The sequence below is a fragment of the Ascaphus truei genome, chromosome 15 (assembly GCF_040206685.1).
Source record: "Ascaphus truei isolate aAscTru1 chromosome 15, aAscTru1.hap1, whole genome shotgun sequence".
Taxonomy (NCBI): Eukaryota; Metazoa; Chordata; class Amphibia; order Anura; family Ascaphidae; genus Ascaphus; species Ascaphus truei.
Window position 1 is genome coordinate 24,153,229 of NC_134497.1, and position 18,609 is coordinate 24,171,837.

Here is an 18,609-nt window from a genome sequence, read left to right on the forward strand (position 1 = left end):
CTGTGACTTGGGTGGGAGGGAGGGAGACAGTGACTTAGGGAGACAGTGACTTGGGAGACAGTAAATTGGGTGGGAGACAGTGGCTGGGTTTGGAGACAGTGACTGGGTGGGTGGGTTGACAGTGACCTTGGGTGGGAGGGAGACAGTGACCTTGGGAGGGAGACAGTGACTTAGGGAGACAGTGACCTTGGGAGGGAGACAGTGACTTAGGGAGACAGTTACTTGGGTGGGAGACAGTGACTTGGGAGACAGTGACTTTGGGTGGGAGACAGTGACTTGGGTGGGAGGGAGACAGTGACTTGGGTGGGAGGGAGGGAGACAGTGACTTAGACAATGACTGGACTTTGACAGTGACTTTGACAGTGACTGGGTGGGTGGGAGGGAGACAGTGACACTTGGGAGGGAGACAGTGACTGGGTGGGTGGGTGTTAGACAGTGACTTAGACAGTGACTTAGACAGTGACTGGGTTGGTGGGTGGGAGACAATGACTGGGTTGGTTTGACAGTGACTGGGTGGGTGGGGATGGGAGACATTGACAGTGACTGGGTGGGTGGTAGACAGTGATGGGAGGCAGTGACTGGGTGGGTGGATTGGAGACAGTGACTAAGACAGTGACTTAGACAGTGACCATGTGAGACAGTGTCTGCGTTGGTGGGTGTGAGACAGTGACTTAGACAGTGACTGGATTGGTGGGTGGGTGGGAGACAGTGACTTTGGCTGGGAGACAGTGACTGGGTTGGTGGGTGGGAGACAGTGACTGGGTGGGTGGGTGGTTGGTTGGGAGACAGTGACTTAGACAGTGACTGGGTGGGTGGGTGGTAGACAGTGACTGGGTGGGTGGTTGGGTGGGAGACAGTGACTTGGGTGGGAGACAGTGACTTTGACAGTGACTTGGGAGACAGTGACTTGGGAGACAGTGACTGGGTGGGTGGGAGACAGTGACTTTAGTCAGTGACTTAGCTAGTGACTTTGGGAGACAGTGACTGGGTGGGTGGGTGCCTGGGAGACAGTGACTTAGACAGTGACTGGGTTGGGAAACAGTGACTTTGGTGGGAGGGAGACAGTGACTGGGTGGGTGGGAGACAGTGACTTAGGGAGACAGTGACTCAGACAGTGACTGGGTGGGTGGGTGGGAGAGAGTGACTGGGTGGGTGGGTGCTTGGGAGACAGTGACTTTGGTTGGAGACAGTGACTCGACAGTGACTGGGTGGGTGGGTGACTTGGGAGACAGTGACTTTGGGTGGGAGACAGTGACCTTAGACATTGACTGACTTGGTGGGTGGGTGGAGACATCGACTGACTAGACATTGACTGACTGGGTGGGTGGGAGACATTGACTGACTGGGTGGGTGGATGGTAGACATTGATTGACTGGGTGGGTGGGAGACATTGACTGACTTTGACATTGACTGACACTTGACAGTGGGTTGGGTGGGAGTCAGTGACTTAGACAGTGGCTGGGTGGGTGGGAGACAGTGACTTGGGAGACAGTGACTTAGACCGTGACTGGGTGGGTGGGAGACAGTGACTTTAGACAGTGACTTCGACAGTGACTTTGGGAGACAGTGACTGGGTGGGTGGGTGCCTGGGAGAGAGTGACTTGGGAGACAGTGACTAGACAGTGACTGTGTGGTGGGAGACAGTGACTGTGTGGGTGGGTGGGTGGTAGACCGTGACTGGGTGGGAGGGAGACAGTGACTTAAGACAGTGACCTTGGGAGGGAGACAGAGACTGGGTGGGTGGGAGGGAGACAGTGACCCTTGGGTGGGAGGGAGGGAGACAGTGACTTAGGGAGACAGTGACTTGGGAGACAGTGACTTGGGTGGGAGACAGTGGCTGGGTTTGGAGACAGTGAGTGGGTGGGTGGGTTGACAGTGACCTTGGGTGGGAGGGAGACAGTGACCTTGGGAGGGAGACAGTGACTTAGGGAGACAGTGACCTTGGGAGGGAGACAGTGACTTAGGGAGACAGTGACTTGGGTGGGAGACAGTGACTTGGGAGACAGTGACTTTGGGAGGGAGACAGTGACTGGGTAGACAGTGACTGGGTGGGTGTTTGGAATGGGAGACAGTGACTGGGTGGGTTGGTGGGAGACAGTGACTTGGGTGGGAGGGAGACAGTGACTTAGGTGGGAGGGAGACAGTGACTTAGACAGTGACTGGACTGGTGGGTGGGAGACAGTGACTTTGACAGTGACTGGGTGGGTGGGAGGGAGACAGTGACACTTGGGAGGGAGACAGTGACTGGGTGGGTGGGTGTTAGACAGTGACTGGGTGGGTGGGTGGGAGACAGTGACTGGGTGGGTGGGAGACATTGACTTAGGGAGACAGTGACTTAGGGAGACAGTGACTTAGGGAGACAGTGACTTAGGGAGACAGTGACTGGGTGGGTGAGTGGGAGGGAGCCTGTGACTTAGGGAGACAGTGACTTGGGTGGGAGACAGTGACTGGGTGGGTGGGTGCGAGACAGTGACTTAGACAGTGACCCTTGGGAGGGAGACAATGACTTGGGGAGACAGTTAGACAGTTTAGACAGTGACTGGGTGGGAGACAGTGACTGGGCAGGGTAGACAGTGACTGGGGTGGGAGACAGTGACTGGGTGGGTTGGGAGACAGTGACCATGGGTGGGAGACAGTGACTGGGTGGGTTAGACAGTGACTATGGGAAACAGTGACTTTGGGAGACAGTGACTTTGGAGACAGTGACTGGGTGGGTGGGAGACAGTGACACTTGACAGTGACTGGGCGTGGGAGACAGTGACTGGGTGGGTGGGACACTACAGTGACTGGGTGGGTGGGAGACAGTGACTTGGGAGACAGTGACTGGGTGGGTAGGTGGGACAGTGACGTAGGGAGACAGTGATTTAGACAGTGACTGGGTGACAGTGACAGGGGGGGTGACAGTGACTGGGTGGGTGGGAGACAGTGACTGGGTGGGAGACAGTGACTGAGTGGGTGGGAGACAGTGACTGAGTGTGACAGTGACTGGGTGGGGTGATTTACCTTGCCGCTGGACGCTTTCCCCTGCTGCCGCCGATATCCCCGCGGCAGCTGCCCGGGACGGGAGGTGGGTTTGGGGGCGCGGGAGGTGGGCTCGGGAGGGGGGACCATGGGAGGTGGGCTTAGGAGGGGGGGCCACGGGAGGCGAGCTCGTGGAGAGCGCGGGAAGCTGGCCACGGGGGGAAGCGGGCCGCAGTAGGAGCTAGTACTTCCCCCTCCGTCCCACGTAACGTGCATGCCGCAGAGGAGCTGGTAATTCCTCCTCCGTTCCACGTTGGGAGCGGGGGGGAGCCCCTGCTTCCCTGCGCATGCGCGGGGGAATCGCCGCCATTTTTTTTAAAACTTGAGCGGGGGGGGTTTAAGAACTCGGATTGGAAAAAGTCGAGCGCAGAATCAGGGTCGGGAATTAAATCGATTCTGTGCCAAGGTCTGCCAGAAACTGGCTTGGGTTAAAGTTTCTAAATGTTCTAGTGAGGAGAACTTTAGGGTTGATTGGGGCGGTTTAATTTTCCTTACACAGTACACTATTGCCTGGTCACTGAAAAATGTCACGAAGGATGCCAGAGGATTGGATTTTGCTGGGATTTGAGGAGAGAATCCAGTCTAGCAAGGAATGGTTGTGCAATTTCAGATTTGTCCGTGTGGGTTGGGAAATTTGTTGTGACAGGTTAAGCGACTTGATTTGTATCTGGATTTTGTGTTTTTTAGGGTCAAACCAATTGAAGTTGAAATTCCCAAGAACTACTGTAGCAATTCACTCTTCTCATTCAGAGAGGAGATGGAGCCAAGAAACTGGGTGAATTCAGTCAATGATTGCAGAGGGGCTTTAGGGGGGCGGTAGATGCCAGCAAGCAAGATGGGCTTAGAAAAGGGGAGGCAGATTCTGCCAACTAGAATTTCAAGAGGGTGGGCTTGGGGGGCAATTTAACAGTGTAAATTGTAAGGTGTCTGCAATATAAAATAACACTCCTCCTGCTCTCTTTGACCTATCTGTCCTAGATATGGAGTATCCCTGAATGGCAATATTTGCATCGGGAGTTTTAGGGGTTAGCCATGTTTCTGTGAGAACGATGGCTTTGGGTTTATGCATAAGGCACCATGCTCTTAGTTTATCCAGTTTGGGCAGCAGGCTCCAGATATTTATATTGGCGACAAGTTGTACATTTGTGATGTTTGCCATTTGAGTGTGTGGTGGTTAATGTGCTGGTTTTTTGAGTTCTCCAACAACATTCAGTAGATATTGCAAGGCTTTTGAGTAGTCCACGGTGTATGGTGATATTGTGTGTGTGGGCCAGGAGGGACGAGTTTGTAGTCGATAGAGAGAGAAACATTTCAATGAGGCCACAAGAGAACAAAGTTGAGATATATGTAGCCCTCCCCCCCCCCCCATAAGTGATATTGGGGTAGGTAGGTGTTTCTGACTACGTCTCGTTGTGGTGCTTTACCTGTTTGGCAACGAGGAGAGCTGAGCTTCCGCCACGGGGAACCTGGGGTGGGTGTATTAGGAGTAACCCTGTACTCGGTGCAGCGCCTCCACCTGCAAGGGTTCCCAGCAGAGCGGGAATTGTTCCTCGCAGGACACATACAAATAACTAGCACACTGTAAGTATAATAACTAATACCTTTACTGGTTAGGATACGAAACAATAACACCAACAGAATAACGGGTGTGTCCCCCTAGAGGAGACACTAGCTAATGCGCCTCGCAGGACGCCCCCACCTACACCGGGTGATCGTACCCCGTGTCCAGTAATCCCCACTCAGTATGTCCACTCCCCTTTAGGGAGAAACTAATAATGATGACTGCGCAGTCACTAACTAATGGAACCGTTGGTGCATTTGTAGAGTTAGAGTACTTGCCGAGCACTCCAGTGCTCGGATCTGCAACTGCTTCGAAAAGGATCAGATGACCGAAGACACCGGAACCACCATCCGTGACGATCCCACGCGGAAATCTCTGCCGCAACAGTCTGCGCCCAACCTTCGGAACGCTGCGCAGTATATGCTGAGTCCCTAACTGACTCTATGAACTACAGTGACACTCGCTGTACTATAGGCCGTCCCTACAGCACAGCAACCTTGAATGGCTTTAGGGGAAACTCCTAGGGGCCTACGGGGTAGCCTATCCTATGCAGGTGGGTCCCTGACCCCCTGCACCCGCACTACCTCTTCCCATCGCCACCCAGATCCCCTCGGACTCACTCCTGCCTAACCTCCGCAGCAGACACACTGCACTCCTACCTAACCTCTGCAGCAGACACACTGCACTCCTACCTAACCTCTGCAGCAGACACACTGCACTCATACCTAACCTCTGCAGCAGACACACTGTACTCCTACCTAACCTAAGAGCAGAGTCCCTAACCTAGGGGCCGTCCCTTCTCACTTACCCACTAACCTGGTGGGGAGTTGGGGCCTATCTGGGATTCGGGGGCACCTTACCTGGTGTAGGAGCCACTTGCTCACTACACCCTTCCTCCCCCTCCTAGCTCCAACTGCCATTCTGCAGCGCGTGAAATGTATCTTTTATCCCTGCCTGGGAATCCTTGGCCCTCATTGGCCACTATCACGCACCTGGTGTCTCCCTCGCTATGCCCCATGGGATTTGTAGTCCTGGGGAGCCTCTCTGAGCATTGGGGCCGCGTGGCGTGATTCTCCTGCGCATGGCCGAACACCTAATGGCCGCCGCAACCTTTCCCTGCCTGGTCCCGCACTCGCGCGACTTCTCCCTGGCTCCTGTGAGCTTTCTGCGCATGCGCGACCACTGCGCATGCGCGAATATTTGCAATGGCGGCCCCCGCTTGCCGAGTGCGCCACCGGGGCTCCAGGGACACCGAGCGCTCCCTGCACCGGCCCCCACCTTTGTGAACAGCCGGTGGGTCCATCACTGCCTCTGGCGGCACCCGCGACCGCGCTGAGACAAAGGAGGGGGGTCACTGGGAGCCGAAGGGCACCAATGCTACACATATATACCAGGTTCATTATGCCAGAGGTAGGTAATGCTGCATGGAGTTGTTGTGAGCCAAGTGTGTGTGCAGACTAAACAGCAGGAGTGTGCCTTTTCCTTGACAAATGTTTTGCTTTATTGCAGTGCTAGGGTCTATTCAGGGTTTGCAGTGGGCTGAGTGAGTGTGGGGGGTAGTTGTGTTCAGTCAGTGTATTCTGTTTATCCCACTAAAGTCTACACAATTATTATTAATTAGCTACTAGATAACACTTGTGATCTAGCCTATGTGCCTCTGTGTCTACACTATCTATAATAGGAGTTGTCTTTAATCTATATATCGCTAATGGTTTGTAGTTTGCCTTGTTATCTTATGCCCAGATAGATGTGTAATAATGCTGCTTTTGACTGTAAGCTCATAACATTTAACCATCTTTTAACTTGCTCCTTTTCAGCTTTAACCCTTCGTTTTGGCAGAAAAATCATCTAAGAAAGAAAATATCAGCACGGCAGCTCCCAGTTCTTCAGACTAATTTATAGTCATTAAATATCCTTTATGGCACCAATGTAATGCACACATGTTGCTTCAATTTAGTGTTACTTAAGTGTAACTTATGCAATTTGACTTCTCCACAGTTAAGCAAGTGTGCTGAGCTGTCCTGTGTGACTCTCTATTTTGTTATTGGTTTTCCAGGTTGCTTAGCGACGTGACGTCATCAGCATCATATGACGCTGCGATGACGTCAGACTTCAACCAGGAAGTACTGAGGCTGCAAACACAGGTGCTGCTTATGAGGTGATTGTGTAACCCCAGGGGAGTATACATTTGTTAGGGTCACTATTCCAGTAAGGTGTATGGTCTGAGGGGAGGACATGTCCTGAAACGCCACGTGTTTGCATATACCTGCTCTGATGCTTTGAATACAAAGTAAGTTACTTACAGAAAAGGCTCCTGTGTGCTTCCTCCACCACTTTATTTCTTCAAGTCTTCACTTTTCCGGAAGTAGACACTGACTACATCCAGGTCACAGCTCTGTGTCCTACCTCGCATGCTCACACTAAGGGGATCATGGGAGTTGTAGTTTTCGACTTCAAACGGATCACGTGTCACATACTGTGTAGATTAGAAACAAGACATTTCCCAGGCACTGTGCTAGGGAAAGATAGTTTATTCTGCATGTAGATGTGTATACTCCTCCTTGTCCGTAATATATCTCAGTAAAGCTGCTTCAGTTCCTCCCTTTTGGTCAATGTTGATATGAAGGAGGTAACCTGGATATGACATCATTTATTTATAAAATATTTTACCAGGAAGTAATACATTGAGAGTTACCTCTCGTTTTCAAGTACCGTATTTTCCCGCGTATAAGACGACTGGGCGTATAAGACGACTCCCCAAGAGAAGGAGGTACGGTAATAGGATACAAGGGCGGGCCAGACGGGTGAAAGAGGCGTGTTTTTCTGGGCACAGCGCCGCTCTATCTCTTTTTTCCATACCCGGGCATCCCGGACGCCTGCAGCTTGCTCCGCCCTTCACTTACACCTTCCCGGTGAGGCGCCCCCTCACCTCGTCATCGGGACCGCGTTAAGTCACTTCTTTCCACGAATCCTGGTGAGTGGATTTTCTTCTACCGTACTTGTACAGCGCCGCCCTTGCTGCTTTCATATGGTCGCCGCATACGGTGGGGATGCGGCCGCGGCCGTTTTTGAGCTCCCCCCACCATATGCGGCGACCGCAGATTCTCTAGTCCGGCTCGGAAGTTTCAGCACCCGCCCTATAAGACGACACCCGGCTTTTGAGAAGATTTTCCTGGGTTAAAAAGTCGTCTTATACGCCGGAAAATACGGTATGTCCTGGGCACAGAGTAAGACAAATAATACATGGTTACAAATACAGTTACATAAATGACTCGTCCTGAGGCTGTAATACAACTAAAAAAAATAAAAAAAACACACGCACGTTCTCTCTGTGTCACACAGAGGGCTTTAAATGCAGATTGTCCTGATTTTATAATTTACTTTATTTTGCAAAATAATAATAAGAGCCCCCCTGCTTCCTCACACACAGCCCCCCCCGCTCCCTCACACATAGCCCCCCCCCGCTGCCTCACACACAGCCCCCCCCCGCTCCCACACAGACAGCCCCCCCTCCCTCACACACAGCCCCCCCTCCCTCACACACAGCCCCCCCCTCCCTCACACACAGCCCCCCCCTCCCTCACACACAGCCCCCCTGCTCCCTCACACACAGCCCCCCCTGCTCCCTCCCACACAGCCCCCCCTCCCTCCCACACAGCCCCCCCTCCCTCACACACAGCCCCCCCCCCTCCCTCACACACAACCCCCCCCTCACACACAGCCCCCCCTCCCTCACACACAGCCCCCCTGCTCCCTCACACACAGCCCCCCCTTATCCCTCGCACACAGCCCCCCCTGATCCCTTGCACACAGCCCCCCCCCACTGTCTCACACACAGCCCCCTCTGGCTCACTCAACCAGAGCCCCCCCACCCTGGCTTCCTCACCCAGAGCCCCCTCCCTCACAAAGCACCCCCCGCTCCCTCACACACAGCCCCCCCCCCGCTCCCACACAGACAGCCCCCCCCCCTCCCTCACACACAGCCCCCCCTCCCTCACACACAGCCCCCCCCCTCCCTCACACACAGCCCCCCCCTCCCTCCCACACAGCCCCCCCTGCTCCCTCCCACACAGCCCCCCCTGCTCCCTCCCACACAGCCCCCCTGCTCCCTCCCACACAGCCCCCCCCTCCCTCACACACAACCCCCCCCTCACACACAGCCCCCATGCTCCCTCACACACAGCCCCCCCTTATCCCTCGCACACAGCCCCCCCTGATCCCTTGCACACAGCCCCCCCCCCCACTGCCTCACACACAGCCCCCTCTGGCTCACTCAACCAGAGCCCCCCCACCCTGGCTTCCTCACCCAGAGCCCCTCCCTCACAAAGCACCCCCCGCTCCCTCACACAGAGCCCCCTCCCCCTGGCTCTTTCACACATAGCCCCTTCCCCCCGCTCTCCCTCACAGTCACTTGCCCCCCGCTCTCCCTCACCCAGAGCCCCTTCCCCCCACTCTCCCTCACCCAGAGCCCCTTCCCCATCCCTGCTCTGCCTCACCCAGAGCCCCTTCCCCCCCCCGCTCTCCCTCACCCAGAGCCCCTTCCCCCTGGCTCCTTAACACATAGCCCCTTCCCCCCTGCTCTCCCTCACCCAGAGCCCCTTCCCCATCCCCGCTCTCCCTCACCCAGAGCCCCTTCCCCCCCGCTCTCCCTCACCCAGAGCCCCTTCCCCATTCTGCTCTCACCCAGAGCCCCTCCCCCCCACCCGCTCTCCCTCACCCCCACCCGCTCTCCCTCACCCGCTCTCCCTCACCACCACCCCCACCACCACCCCCACCCGCTCTCCCTCACCCGCTCTCCCTCACCCAGAGCCCCTCCCCCCCTCGCTCTCCCTCACCCAGAGCCCCTCCCCCCACCCGCTCTCCCTCACCCAGAGCCCCTCCCCCCCACTCTCCCTCACCCAGAGCCCCTCCCCCCACCCGCTCTCCCTCACCCAGAGCCCCTTCCACCCCCCGCTCTCCCTCAACCAGAGCTAGGGTGACTAGTCGTCCCGGTTTAGCCGAGACAGTCCCGGTTTTTCATGTGCTGTCCCGGTTTTTAATTAATTCTCAAAATGTCCCGGTTTTTACTTGGGGTCCCAGCTTTTGGGGCTGCAGGGAGCGGAGGATGTTGGCTGGGTGCCCTCCCAAGCGGATGGGAGGGCGCGGAGAAAGCAGGAGAATGCCGGCTGTGATTGGAGGATGTGGGAGGGGCGGAGTTTTGACGAGGTGCTGCAAGCCGGGCCCTTCCCTCAGCACTGCCCCCCTCCCTTCTCTCCTCCAGTAATGCCGGGCCCTCACCTTCCTTAGGCTCCGCCCCTCTGTCCCTCCCTTTAAGCTCCGTGGGCCTGCCAGTCTCTCAGCTGCACTGGCTACCTATGCTGCTCCAGCAGCCCATCCCCGGGCCCCAGGTAACCCACATGCCCCCTTATATCCCCTCCTAGGCACCTTACCCACCCCAAGGGGGAGAGGACTTATTTTTGTGTGTGTTTGCAGAGGTGGGCTTATTGTGTGTGTGACTGTGTGTCACGGTCTCTGTGTGTGTGTGTCATGGTCTGTGTCTGTATCCTCCCCTCCAAATTCCACCAACATGGCTGCGCGACGTCACGTAATGCACATTGCCATAACAACAAGACGCTCCATGACGTCACACGGCATCAAGTTGACATGACAACGGGACGTATTATGGCGCTGAGGCATCACGTGATGCCAAATTGTCATGGCAACATGTCACCGCCTGACTTCAGTGTCTCGTTGTCATGGCAACGGGGTGTGTCACGTGATGTAATTTGTTTTATAAATAATTTTTTTATGTGTTTTCATTTTGAAAATCTGGTCATCCTTCTTAGTGTGTGTCACTGTCTGTGTTTGTCACGGTATCACTGTGTTTCTGTGTGTGTGCGTGTGTCACTGTGTGTGTGTGTGTGTGTCTGTATCCTCCCCTCCAAATTCCACCAACATGGCTGCGCGACGTCACGTAATGCACATTGCCATAACAACAAGACGCTCCATGACGTCACACGGCATCAAGTTGACATGACAACGGGACGTATTATGGCGCTGAGGCATCACGTGATGCCAAATTGTCATGGCAACATGTCACCGCCTGACTTCAGTGTCTCGTTGTCATGGCAACAGGGTGCGTCACGTGATGTAATTTGTTTTATAAATAATTTTTTTATGTGTCCCGGTTTTTCATTTTGAAAATCTGGTCACCCTACTCTCACGGCTTTGTGATGGGATCAGGCCTCTCAGAGCCTTGTGATGGGATCAGGCCTCTCAGGGCCTTGTGATGGGATCAGGCCTCTCAGGGCCTAGTGATGGGATCAGGACTCTCAGGGCCTTGTGATGGGATTAGGACTCTCAGGGCCTTGTGATGGGATCAGGCATCTCAGAGCCTTGTGATGGGATCAGGGCCTTGTGATGGGATCAGGCATCTCAGGGCCTTGTGATGGGATCAGGCATCTCAGGGCCTTGTGATGGGACCAGGCCTCTCAGGGCCTTGTGATGGGATCAGGCCTCTCAGGGCCTTGTGATGGGATCAGGCCTCTCAGGGCCTTGTGATGGGATCAGGCCTCTCAGGGCCTTGTGATGGGATCAGTCCTCTCACTCACCTCCCAGCAGCCGCATGCAGCCAGGGACGCTCCCAGCGATGTCTCCTCAGCCCCGTTCCCGGCCCGCCCTGCCAGTACTCCTCCTGCTGCCGCCGGCCGCACTGATACCGGAGCTCCCGCGTGGACACGACCAGCGCTGTTCCCCGCAATCACTCACCTCCCAGCAGCAGGTAGGGGAGATGGACCTCTGACTGTGTCAGGGATGTGTTAATGCAGTAAGGAAGCCTCTGCCTTCCATGGAGTTAGGCCTCATCCTGCACTTATAGACATTCTTTCTATTATATTTCTCTGGGAGAGGTCCGACAGTGACAATACAACCCCTCGTTGACCCCCCATGATAAGAACTCAACTGCTGTTTCTTTAGCTTTTCATGCCAATGCTGGATGGCTGCAGATTCTGCAAAGGCCCAGAGGGAGCTCTAGGTGTAAGCGGCCATCTTGGAGAACCGTAACCAGAAACAGTACCTTGGTTAGGATCAAGCTGTATTTTTTGTGTTTGTTTTTTTTTACATTTCTTTTCCTGGGTAAGCTGTGCCTTTAAATCAAACTGGTGGCGGCCATCTTGGATCCGGCTGAAACGCAGGCTGTAACGCATGAAGCAAGACAGCTCCGATTCAGGCAGCGGCTCTGCTCATTCCCTCTCCTCACAGTGGGGGCGCAAGAAGGCGGGGGGCATAGGAAGGCGCGCTCAGACGGACCTGCTGGCAGGGTTGAAGGTAAGCCCGGCACACAGCTCCCTCTCCGTCACAGGACCGTGGCAGCCATTTTGGTTACTGTGGATACTTTTTGGGCTTGGGATTTCCTGTCAGCCGTCAGCTGCTTGCGCGAGCTGAGGTCACCCCCGAATACCCCCTCATCTGACGGAGGTAGCGTCAAGCCGGTAAGTATGTGGAGGGGTAGGAGCGAACCTGCACATGCCGGCGGCACTCTAGCGGGGCGCAGAGTTAAAATGGCTCCTCCTCCTGCTCCTTCCCCACTGTCCGATGGCCGACGCTCTCCACAATGCTGGAGTGGGACCTCCACCACACCGCCCTCCCCCGCTGCGGCTCTTACCTCCTCGCTACGGCCATTTATTTTTAATTCAGCCGCATGGCTCCAGCTGCCATTTTAGGTGGCTTGTGTAATAAGGCCAGAAAGGGGTCTCCAGACAAATATCTGACTCTCTCCCTAGACCGGGCAGGCCCCTCGGCGTCCCTGAAAAGTTTGCCAGTGAGAGTGAGTTGAAGGAGGAGAAGCTGCTGTGCGGGGTGATCAGTGGCCAGGGACATGCGAGTAAAATTGGCATGAAGAAGGGAGGCTGCAGCCATGAGCCGCACACTCTCTTAGCACTGCCTGCAGCTCTCTGACTGCTGGAGACACTGGGGGAGGGTGAAGAGACAGGGAAAGCAGGAGGGAGGGAGGTGTCCCAGCTCTCCCCCCCTGAACATGGAACCCCGGGCGTGGCGGCCATTTTTTTCCCGTGATCTAGGTTGTAACGCGGTGGTATTGGGGACCCCAAGCACCGCGTTATAATAGGGTTCAGCTGTAATATAGTTAAATATTTCATTAGTATATTTCATAAATTATTGAAGATATTTTTTATGTTGTATAATGTATACATTATCCACTTCACTCTTTTTTTCTCCCTCTCACAATAAGCTGGGAATGATCTGTAAATCTTTTTCTCAGTCATGTCTCATGTGCTCCATTATTGTCTCCACATTGGGAAAGTACTTGATTAAAAGGCTGCCTCCCTACTACTGTATTCTCCTTCCCCTATCTGCTAAATCCCTCTTGCACATTCCAGCCCTGTCAAACCATTAGTGAGGACCCAGCAAAATGTAACTAGTGAGAGCGAGTTGAAAGAGGACAAGCTGCTGTGCGGGTGGTAAGTGGCCAGGGACATGTGAGTAAAATTGGCATGAAGGGAGGCTGCAGCCCAGAGCCGCACACTCTCCTAGCACTGCCTGCAGCTCTCTGACTGCTGGAGACACTGGGGGAGGGTGGAGAGACAGACAGGGACAGCAAGAGGGAGGGAGGTGTAGCACAGTTCTATCCCAGCCCTCCCCCTCTGTGAACATGGAACCCCGGGCGTGGCGGCCATTTTTTTTCCGCGATCTCGGTTATAACGCGGTGGTATCAGGGAGACCCCGAGCACCGCGTTATAATGGGGTTCAGCTGTATATAGTAAAATATTTCATTAGTATTTTCGTGAGTAAGGGTTATTTAGTAAAACCCTTTGGCCAAAGCGTTATAAGCCTGCTGCCACATCACGGCATGACCAGTACAGCAGGTTCTAACACTAAAATGTGACAATTCTCATTTATCTGTGCTGGAGGGAGAATGACCGCAGTGAGTCTGTCCAACACAGAAACATGAGAAAACCTTCTACTTTAAACAGTGGGAAGGGGTGAGCTTAAACCCTGGGAGGAGGGGACACTAACCTCTTTTTGAAGACCCATTGCCCAACTCTACCCTGGCCCCAGTCAGTATAAAATGATCAATAACCACAGACTGATGGTAAACAGCATTAGCACTTTTAACCCACTGTTGCCATGCTGCGACAGCATAAACTAAATACAGTATATATAGCTGTTAATATATAATAACACATTGGGAGGGGAGTGGGGCAGCCAATGTCCCCTAACTTCAGGTAATTTCCCTATCTGCTTCTTATACGTCTCTATATACTGTACCTTTCATTTTCCTGCCCAAACTCCCTAGCCACGCCCTCCTTCTGGCCTGCCCAATCAAAGCACTCTGCCCACCTGCCCAGCACCTACTCCTCAGCCAATCACCTGACACCTGTCCCACATCTGCCTGGTAACACAAAGCTCAATTTCCTGCCAAAACGTAACAAGCCCCAAACAAAACCCAGAGATGAGCGAGGGGCTTCCAGTCCCGTTCTCGCCCACAGTCCCATGCCCTCCCCCCACAGTCCCTTCACCTTTATTGTGGAGGCTGTCACACCCCCCCTTACCCTAAAACCACCTACCCTAAACCCGTTAAAATAACCCCATACCCAAAACAGTAATAAAACGTACTTTAGAAGTGGCTGGTGGCAGAGGGTCTGTCTGGGGCTAATGCTGATGGCAAATTGGTCGCGGCTAAACTATTCCGATTTACAGCTAAGTGAGGCTACAGACCGCTTCAGCATAATGGGAAACACACATTTTAGTAGAACCAACAGCATGGAAATATAAAACATTAAGAATAAAAATTTTCTTTAAATAAAACTACAATAAGAATTATACAAAAAACTGCATTTTAAATGTTATAACTTTTTATCCTTTAAAAATGCTTGTTTTATGCACCATAAACTAGTCACTTTTCATTGTGATTTAGCGTAACACAGATACACGTGTGCACTTTTATGTGAGCGTCTTAGTCGTTGGTAATCCCTAAAAATGCCTGGCTTTAGAGATAGGTCTCTACCCTGTGTGTCCTTTTGTGTTTCCTCAGGTTAGATAAATGACTAAATCCCTTCCCACATTCCCCACATACATGTGGTCTCTCCCCTGTGTGTCTCCTCGTGTGTGTGTTCAGGTTGGATAACACACTAAATCCCTTCCCACATTCCCCACATACATGTGGTCTCTCCCCTGTGTGTGTTCTCTTGTGCCTGTTCAGACCGAATGAGTCTCTAAATCCCTTCTGACATTCCCCACATACATGCGGTCTCTCCCCTGTGTGTGTCCTCTTGTGTGTGTCCAGGCTGGATAACACACTAAATCCCTTCCCACATTCCCCACATACATGCGGTCTCTCCCCTGTATGTGTCCTCTTGTGTCTGTTCAGACTGGATACGTCACTAAATCCATTCCCACATTCCCCACATACATACGGTCTCTCCCCTGTGTGTGTCCTTATGTGTTTGTACAGGTGGGATACATGACTAAATCCCTTCCCACATTCCCCACATACATGCGGTCTCTCCCCTGTGTGTGTCCTCTTGTGTGTGTCCAAGCTGGATAACACACTAAATCCCTTCCCACATTCCCCACATACATGCGGTCTCTCCCCTGTGTGTGTCCTCTTGTGTGTGTCCAGGCTGGATAACACACTAAATCCCTTCCCACATTCCCCACATACATGCGGTCTCTCCCCTGTGTGTGTCCTCTTGTGTGTGTCCAGGCTGGATAACACACTAAATCCCTTCCCACATTCCCCACATACATGCGGTCTCTCCCCTGTGTGTGTTCTCTTGTGACTGTTCAGGTGGGATAACCGACTAAATCCCTTCCCACATTCCCCACATACATACGGTCTCTCCCCTGTGTGTCTCCTCATGTGTCCCCTCAGGTTGGATAAATCACTAAATCCCTTCCCACATTCCCCACATATATGCGGTCTCTCCCCTGTGTGTATCCTCATGTGTATATCCAGGTTGGATAATGTACTAAATCTCTTAGCACATTCTCCACATATATGCGGTCTCTCCCCTGTGTGTGTCCTCTTGTGTGCGTTCAGGTGGGATAACTGACTAAATCCCTTCCCACATTCCCCACATCCATACGGTCTCTCCCCTGTATGTGTCCTCTTGTGTCTGTTCAGACTGGATACTTCACTAAATCTATTCCCACATTCCCCACATACATACGGTCTCTCCCCTGTGTGTGTCCTCATGTGTTTGCACAGGTGGGATACATGACTAAATCCCTTCTCACATTCCCCACATACATGCGGTTTCTCCCCTGTGTGTGTCCTCTTGTGTGTGTCCAGGCTGGATAACACACTAAATCCCTTCCCACATTCCCCACATACATGCGGTCTCTCCCCTGTGTGTTGCCTCATGTGTCCCCTCAGGTTGGATAAATCACTAAATCCCTTCCCACATTCCCCACATATATGCGGTCTCTCCCCTGTGTGTATCCTCATGTGTGTGTCCAGGCTGGATAACACACTAAATCCCTTCCCACATTCACCACATACATGCCGTCTCTCCCCTGTATGTGTCCTCTTGTGTGAGTTCAGATTGAATAACTGACTAAATCCCTTCCCACATTCATGTGGTCTCTCCCCTGTATGTGTCTTGTGTTTGCTCAGATTGGATACGTCACTAAATCTATTCCCACATTCCCCACATACATGCGGTCTCTCCCCTGTGTGTGTCCTCGTGTGTGTTCAGGTGGTATAACCGACTAAATCCCTTCTCACATTCCCCACATACATGCGGTCTCTCCCCTGTGTGTGTTTTCTTGTGTATGTTCAAGTTGGATAAGTAACTAAATCCCATCCCACATTCCCCACATACATGCGGTCTCTCTCCGGTCTGTGTTCTCTTTTGTAGATTCTGGTCTGATAACCAAGTCAGACTCTCCCCACTTTCTCCAAGATCTTTTCCGGTGGTAGCTGCTAATATATATATTTTGGAATGAGAAGCAGGTACATTGTTTATTAATTGCCTTGACTGGTTGAAAGGTCACATAAACATAGTGACTAGTCACTATGTTTATGTGATACCGACTAGTCACTATGTTTATGTGATCTTATAGTGACCCCTGGTGGTCACTTGTTCAAGTGTCAGTTACTGGTTGAAAGATGCATTTTCTGTCATATTTATTGGAATGTTGCAAGATTGTTCTGTCCTCATCTTTTCCATATTCTCATTTGGGTGTTTGACCTTCAGATGTTCGAGGAGGTAATCCTGACGGCTAAAAGCAACCTTGCAGTGTTGTCATGGGTGGATTATTGGTGCTTGGTTTTGTACTAGACGAAACAAAAAAGTCACTGTTACACAAACTGTCTTACAAAAGATCATGCAGGAGAGGTAAGTTGGCACATCACAAAAAGTTCAGGATGAAAGTAAACTGTAGATGTACATTGTAAAATGAAGGTTTAGCACATGTGCAGCATTAGGACAAGGAGACTACTGTAGATGTAGTGGATCATACATTTAAAGTGGATCATAATATTTAGCAATTTAAACGGAAATCTTACTAGCTGCAAAACATCAATTAAAGTGGCAGAAATCTTTTCAAATCCTTTGATAGATGGTAAGTCGATAGTTTCAGTTGTGACGTATAATTAAAAAATGTTTGTACAATGAATAGAATACGTGTCTCATTAGAAGCTCACAGTCAGTCACCGGGTGTTCCCGTTACCGCACCATGTACCAGGTCTCTAATAGTTATAGGATGACTCAACTTTCTGCTAAATCTCCACTGTTAAATCAGGAACCAAATGCCCAATTATTGTATTTGAACATATATACATATACAATGGTGGTGGGGATAATGCAAACACAAAAACGATGCAAAATCATGGAATGTGATTCCAAAAAAAGGAAGGTGATTCCCTCCGTTTGAAGCTGCAGTTCAGTCTTTTTTTTTTTTTTTAAATTCAATAGTTTCATGTGGGCAATCTCTAATTACCTAAAGAACTATATCGCTGCCAGTCAATTCGTTCTCCATGTATTGATTGGCAAAATTTGGCGACATCTTTAGATATGGGATATATTTTTCATCTGCTTCTGTCAGTCAGTGGAAGATCATGAATATTCATGAGCACTCCTGCACTGACATGTGCAAGAGGGAGGGCAGGGCTGACAAAGGGGTGTGCCAGGACATGACGGGACAATGCCTTAGTAAATGCTTGTTAAAATAGAATACTAGAAAATTGGTCTTTCAAAGTTGTTTTTTTTAAAACAGAAAATGCTAAAAGTATTTTTTCTTACTATAGAACTGATTTATTAAAAAAAAACACACATGCAGGATATTGACTGAACTGCAGCTTTAAGGTGATATCCCAGCACCCAAAAAAGGCATTCATCACATGGTACATCCACCAACTCCCTTCATTACCTTAGCAGTTAGCCACTGAGGGGGGTGATTAATGTACTTTAATATTGTTGATGTATTTATTTATTACTGGGTTACCATTTATCGCTAATGGGATATCGGGCCCCCCCCATTGACAGGGCCTAGTTATCCACAGTGATAACCAATGTTTTTATGTGTAAAATGTATTTTGAATGTTCTTTTTTGTTTTGTTTTAAACATGTATATATTTTTTGTTAATATTTAAAATCACATTTGACAAATAAGGATATTGGGCACTAGTCTAGAAGGGGGGCGGAGGTAGGGGATTTGTGTGATGACGTTAGTTGCCCTGGTGAGGGTGGTTAGACCTTCCGTGCTGGGGGGGGGGGGGGCGGGGGGAAGTGGTGGAGAGAGGTGTTAACCCCTTAATTACCTTAGCAACTAGACTGGGAATGCTTTACTGGCCACTAACGAGGTCAACAGGGTTAAGTAATGGTTTTTTTTTTTTTTTAAATAAAGTATTAATCCCTTTGGTGCCTGTGGTATACCTTGTTAACCACAGGCATGAAACGGGTTAATTTTATTTTGATCATAGGTTTCTGTAATAATAGACATTACAGAAGCCCATGATAGAAATATTAACCCAATGCGGTATGTAATATTATTAACGGTGGCGTTAATTTCCATATCGTGAGATT

At 51.5% G+C, this 18,609-nt stretch overlaps 1 protein-coding gene across 1 annotated transcript in view; it reads right to left on the bottom strand.

Annotated features, from left to right (window-relative positions):
- The window catches only part of LOC142466363 (uncharacterized), a 790,214-nt gene that overhangs the window by 19,087 nt on the left and 752,518 nt on the right, over positions 1 to 18,609 (bottom strand). Inside the window, exon 4 of the mRNA XM_075571215.1 lies at positions 14,571 to 16,859. Within this exon, the coding sequence (XP_075427330.1) occupies positions 14,571 to 16,028 (1,458 nt within the window). The 5' untranslated portion in view covers positions 16,029 to 16,859. The remainder of the gene's footprint in view (positions 1 to 14,570; positions 16,860 to 18,609) is intronic.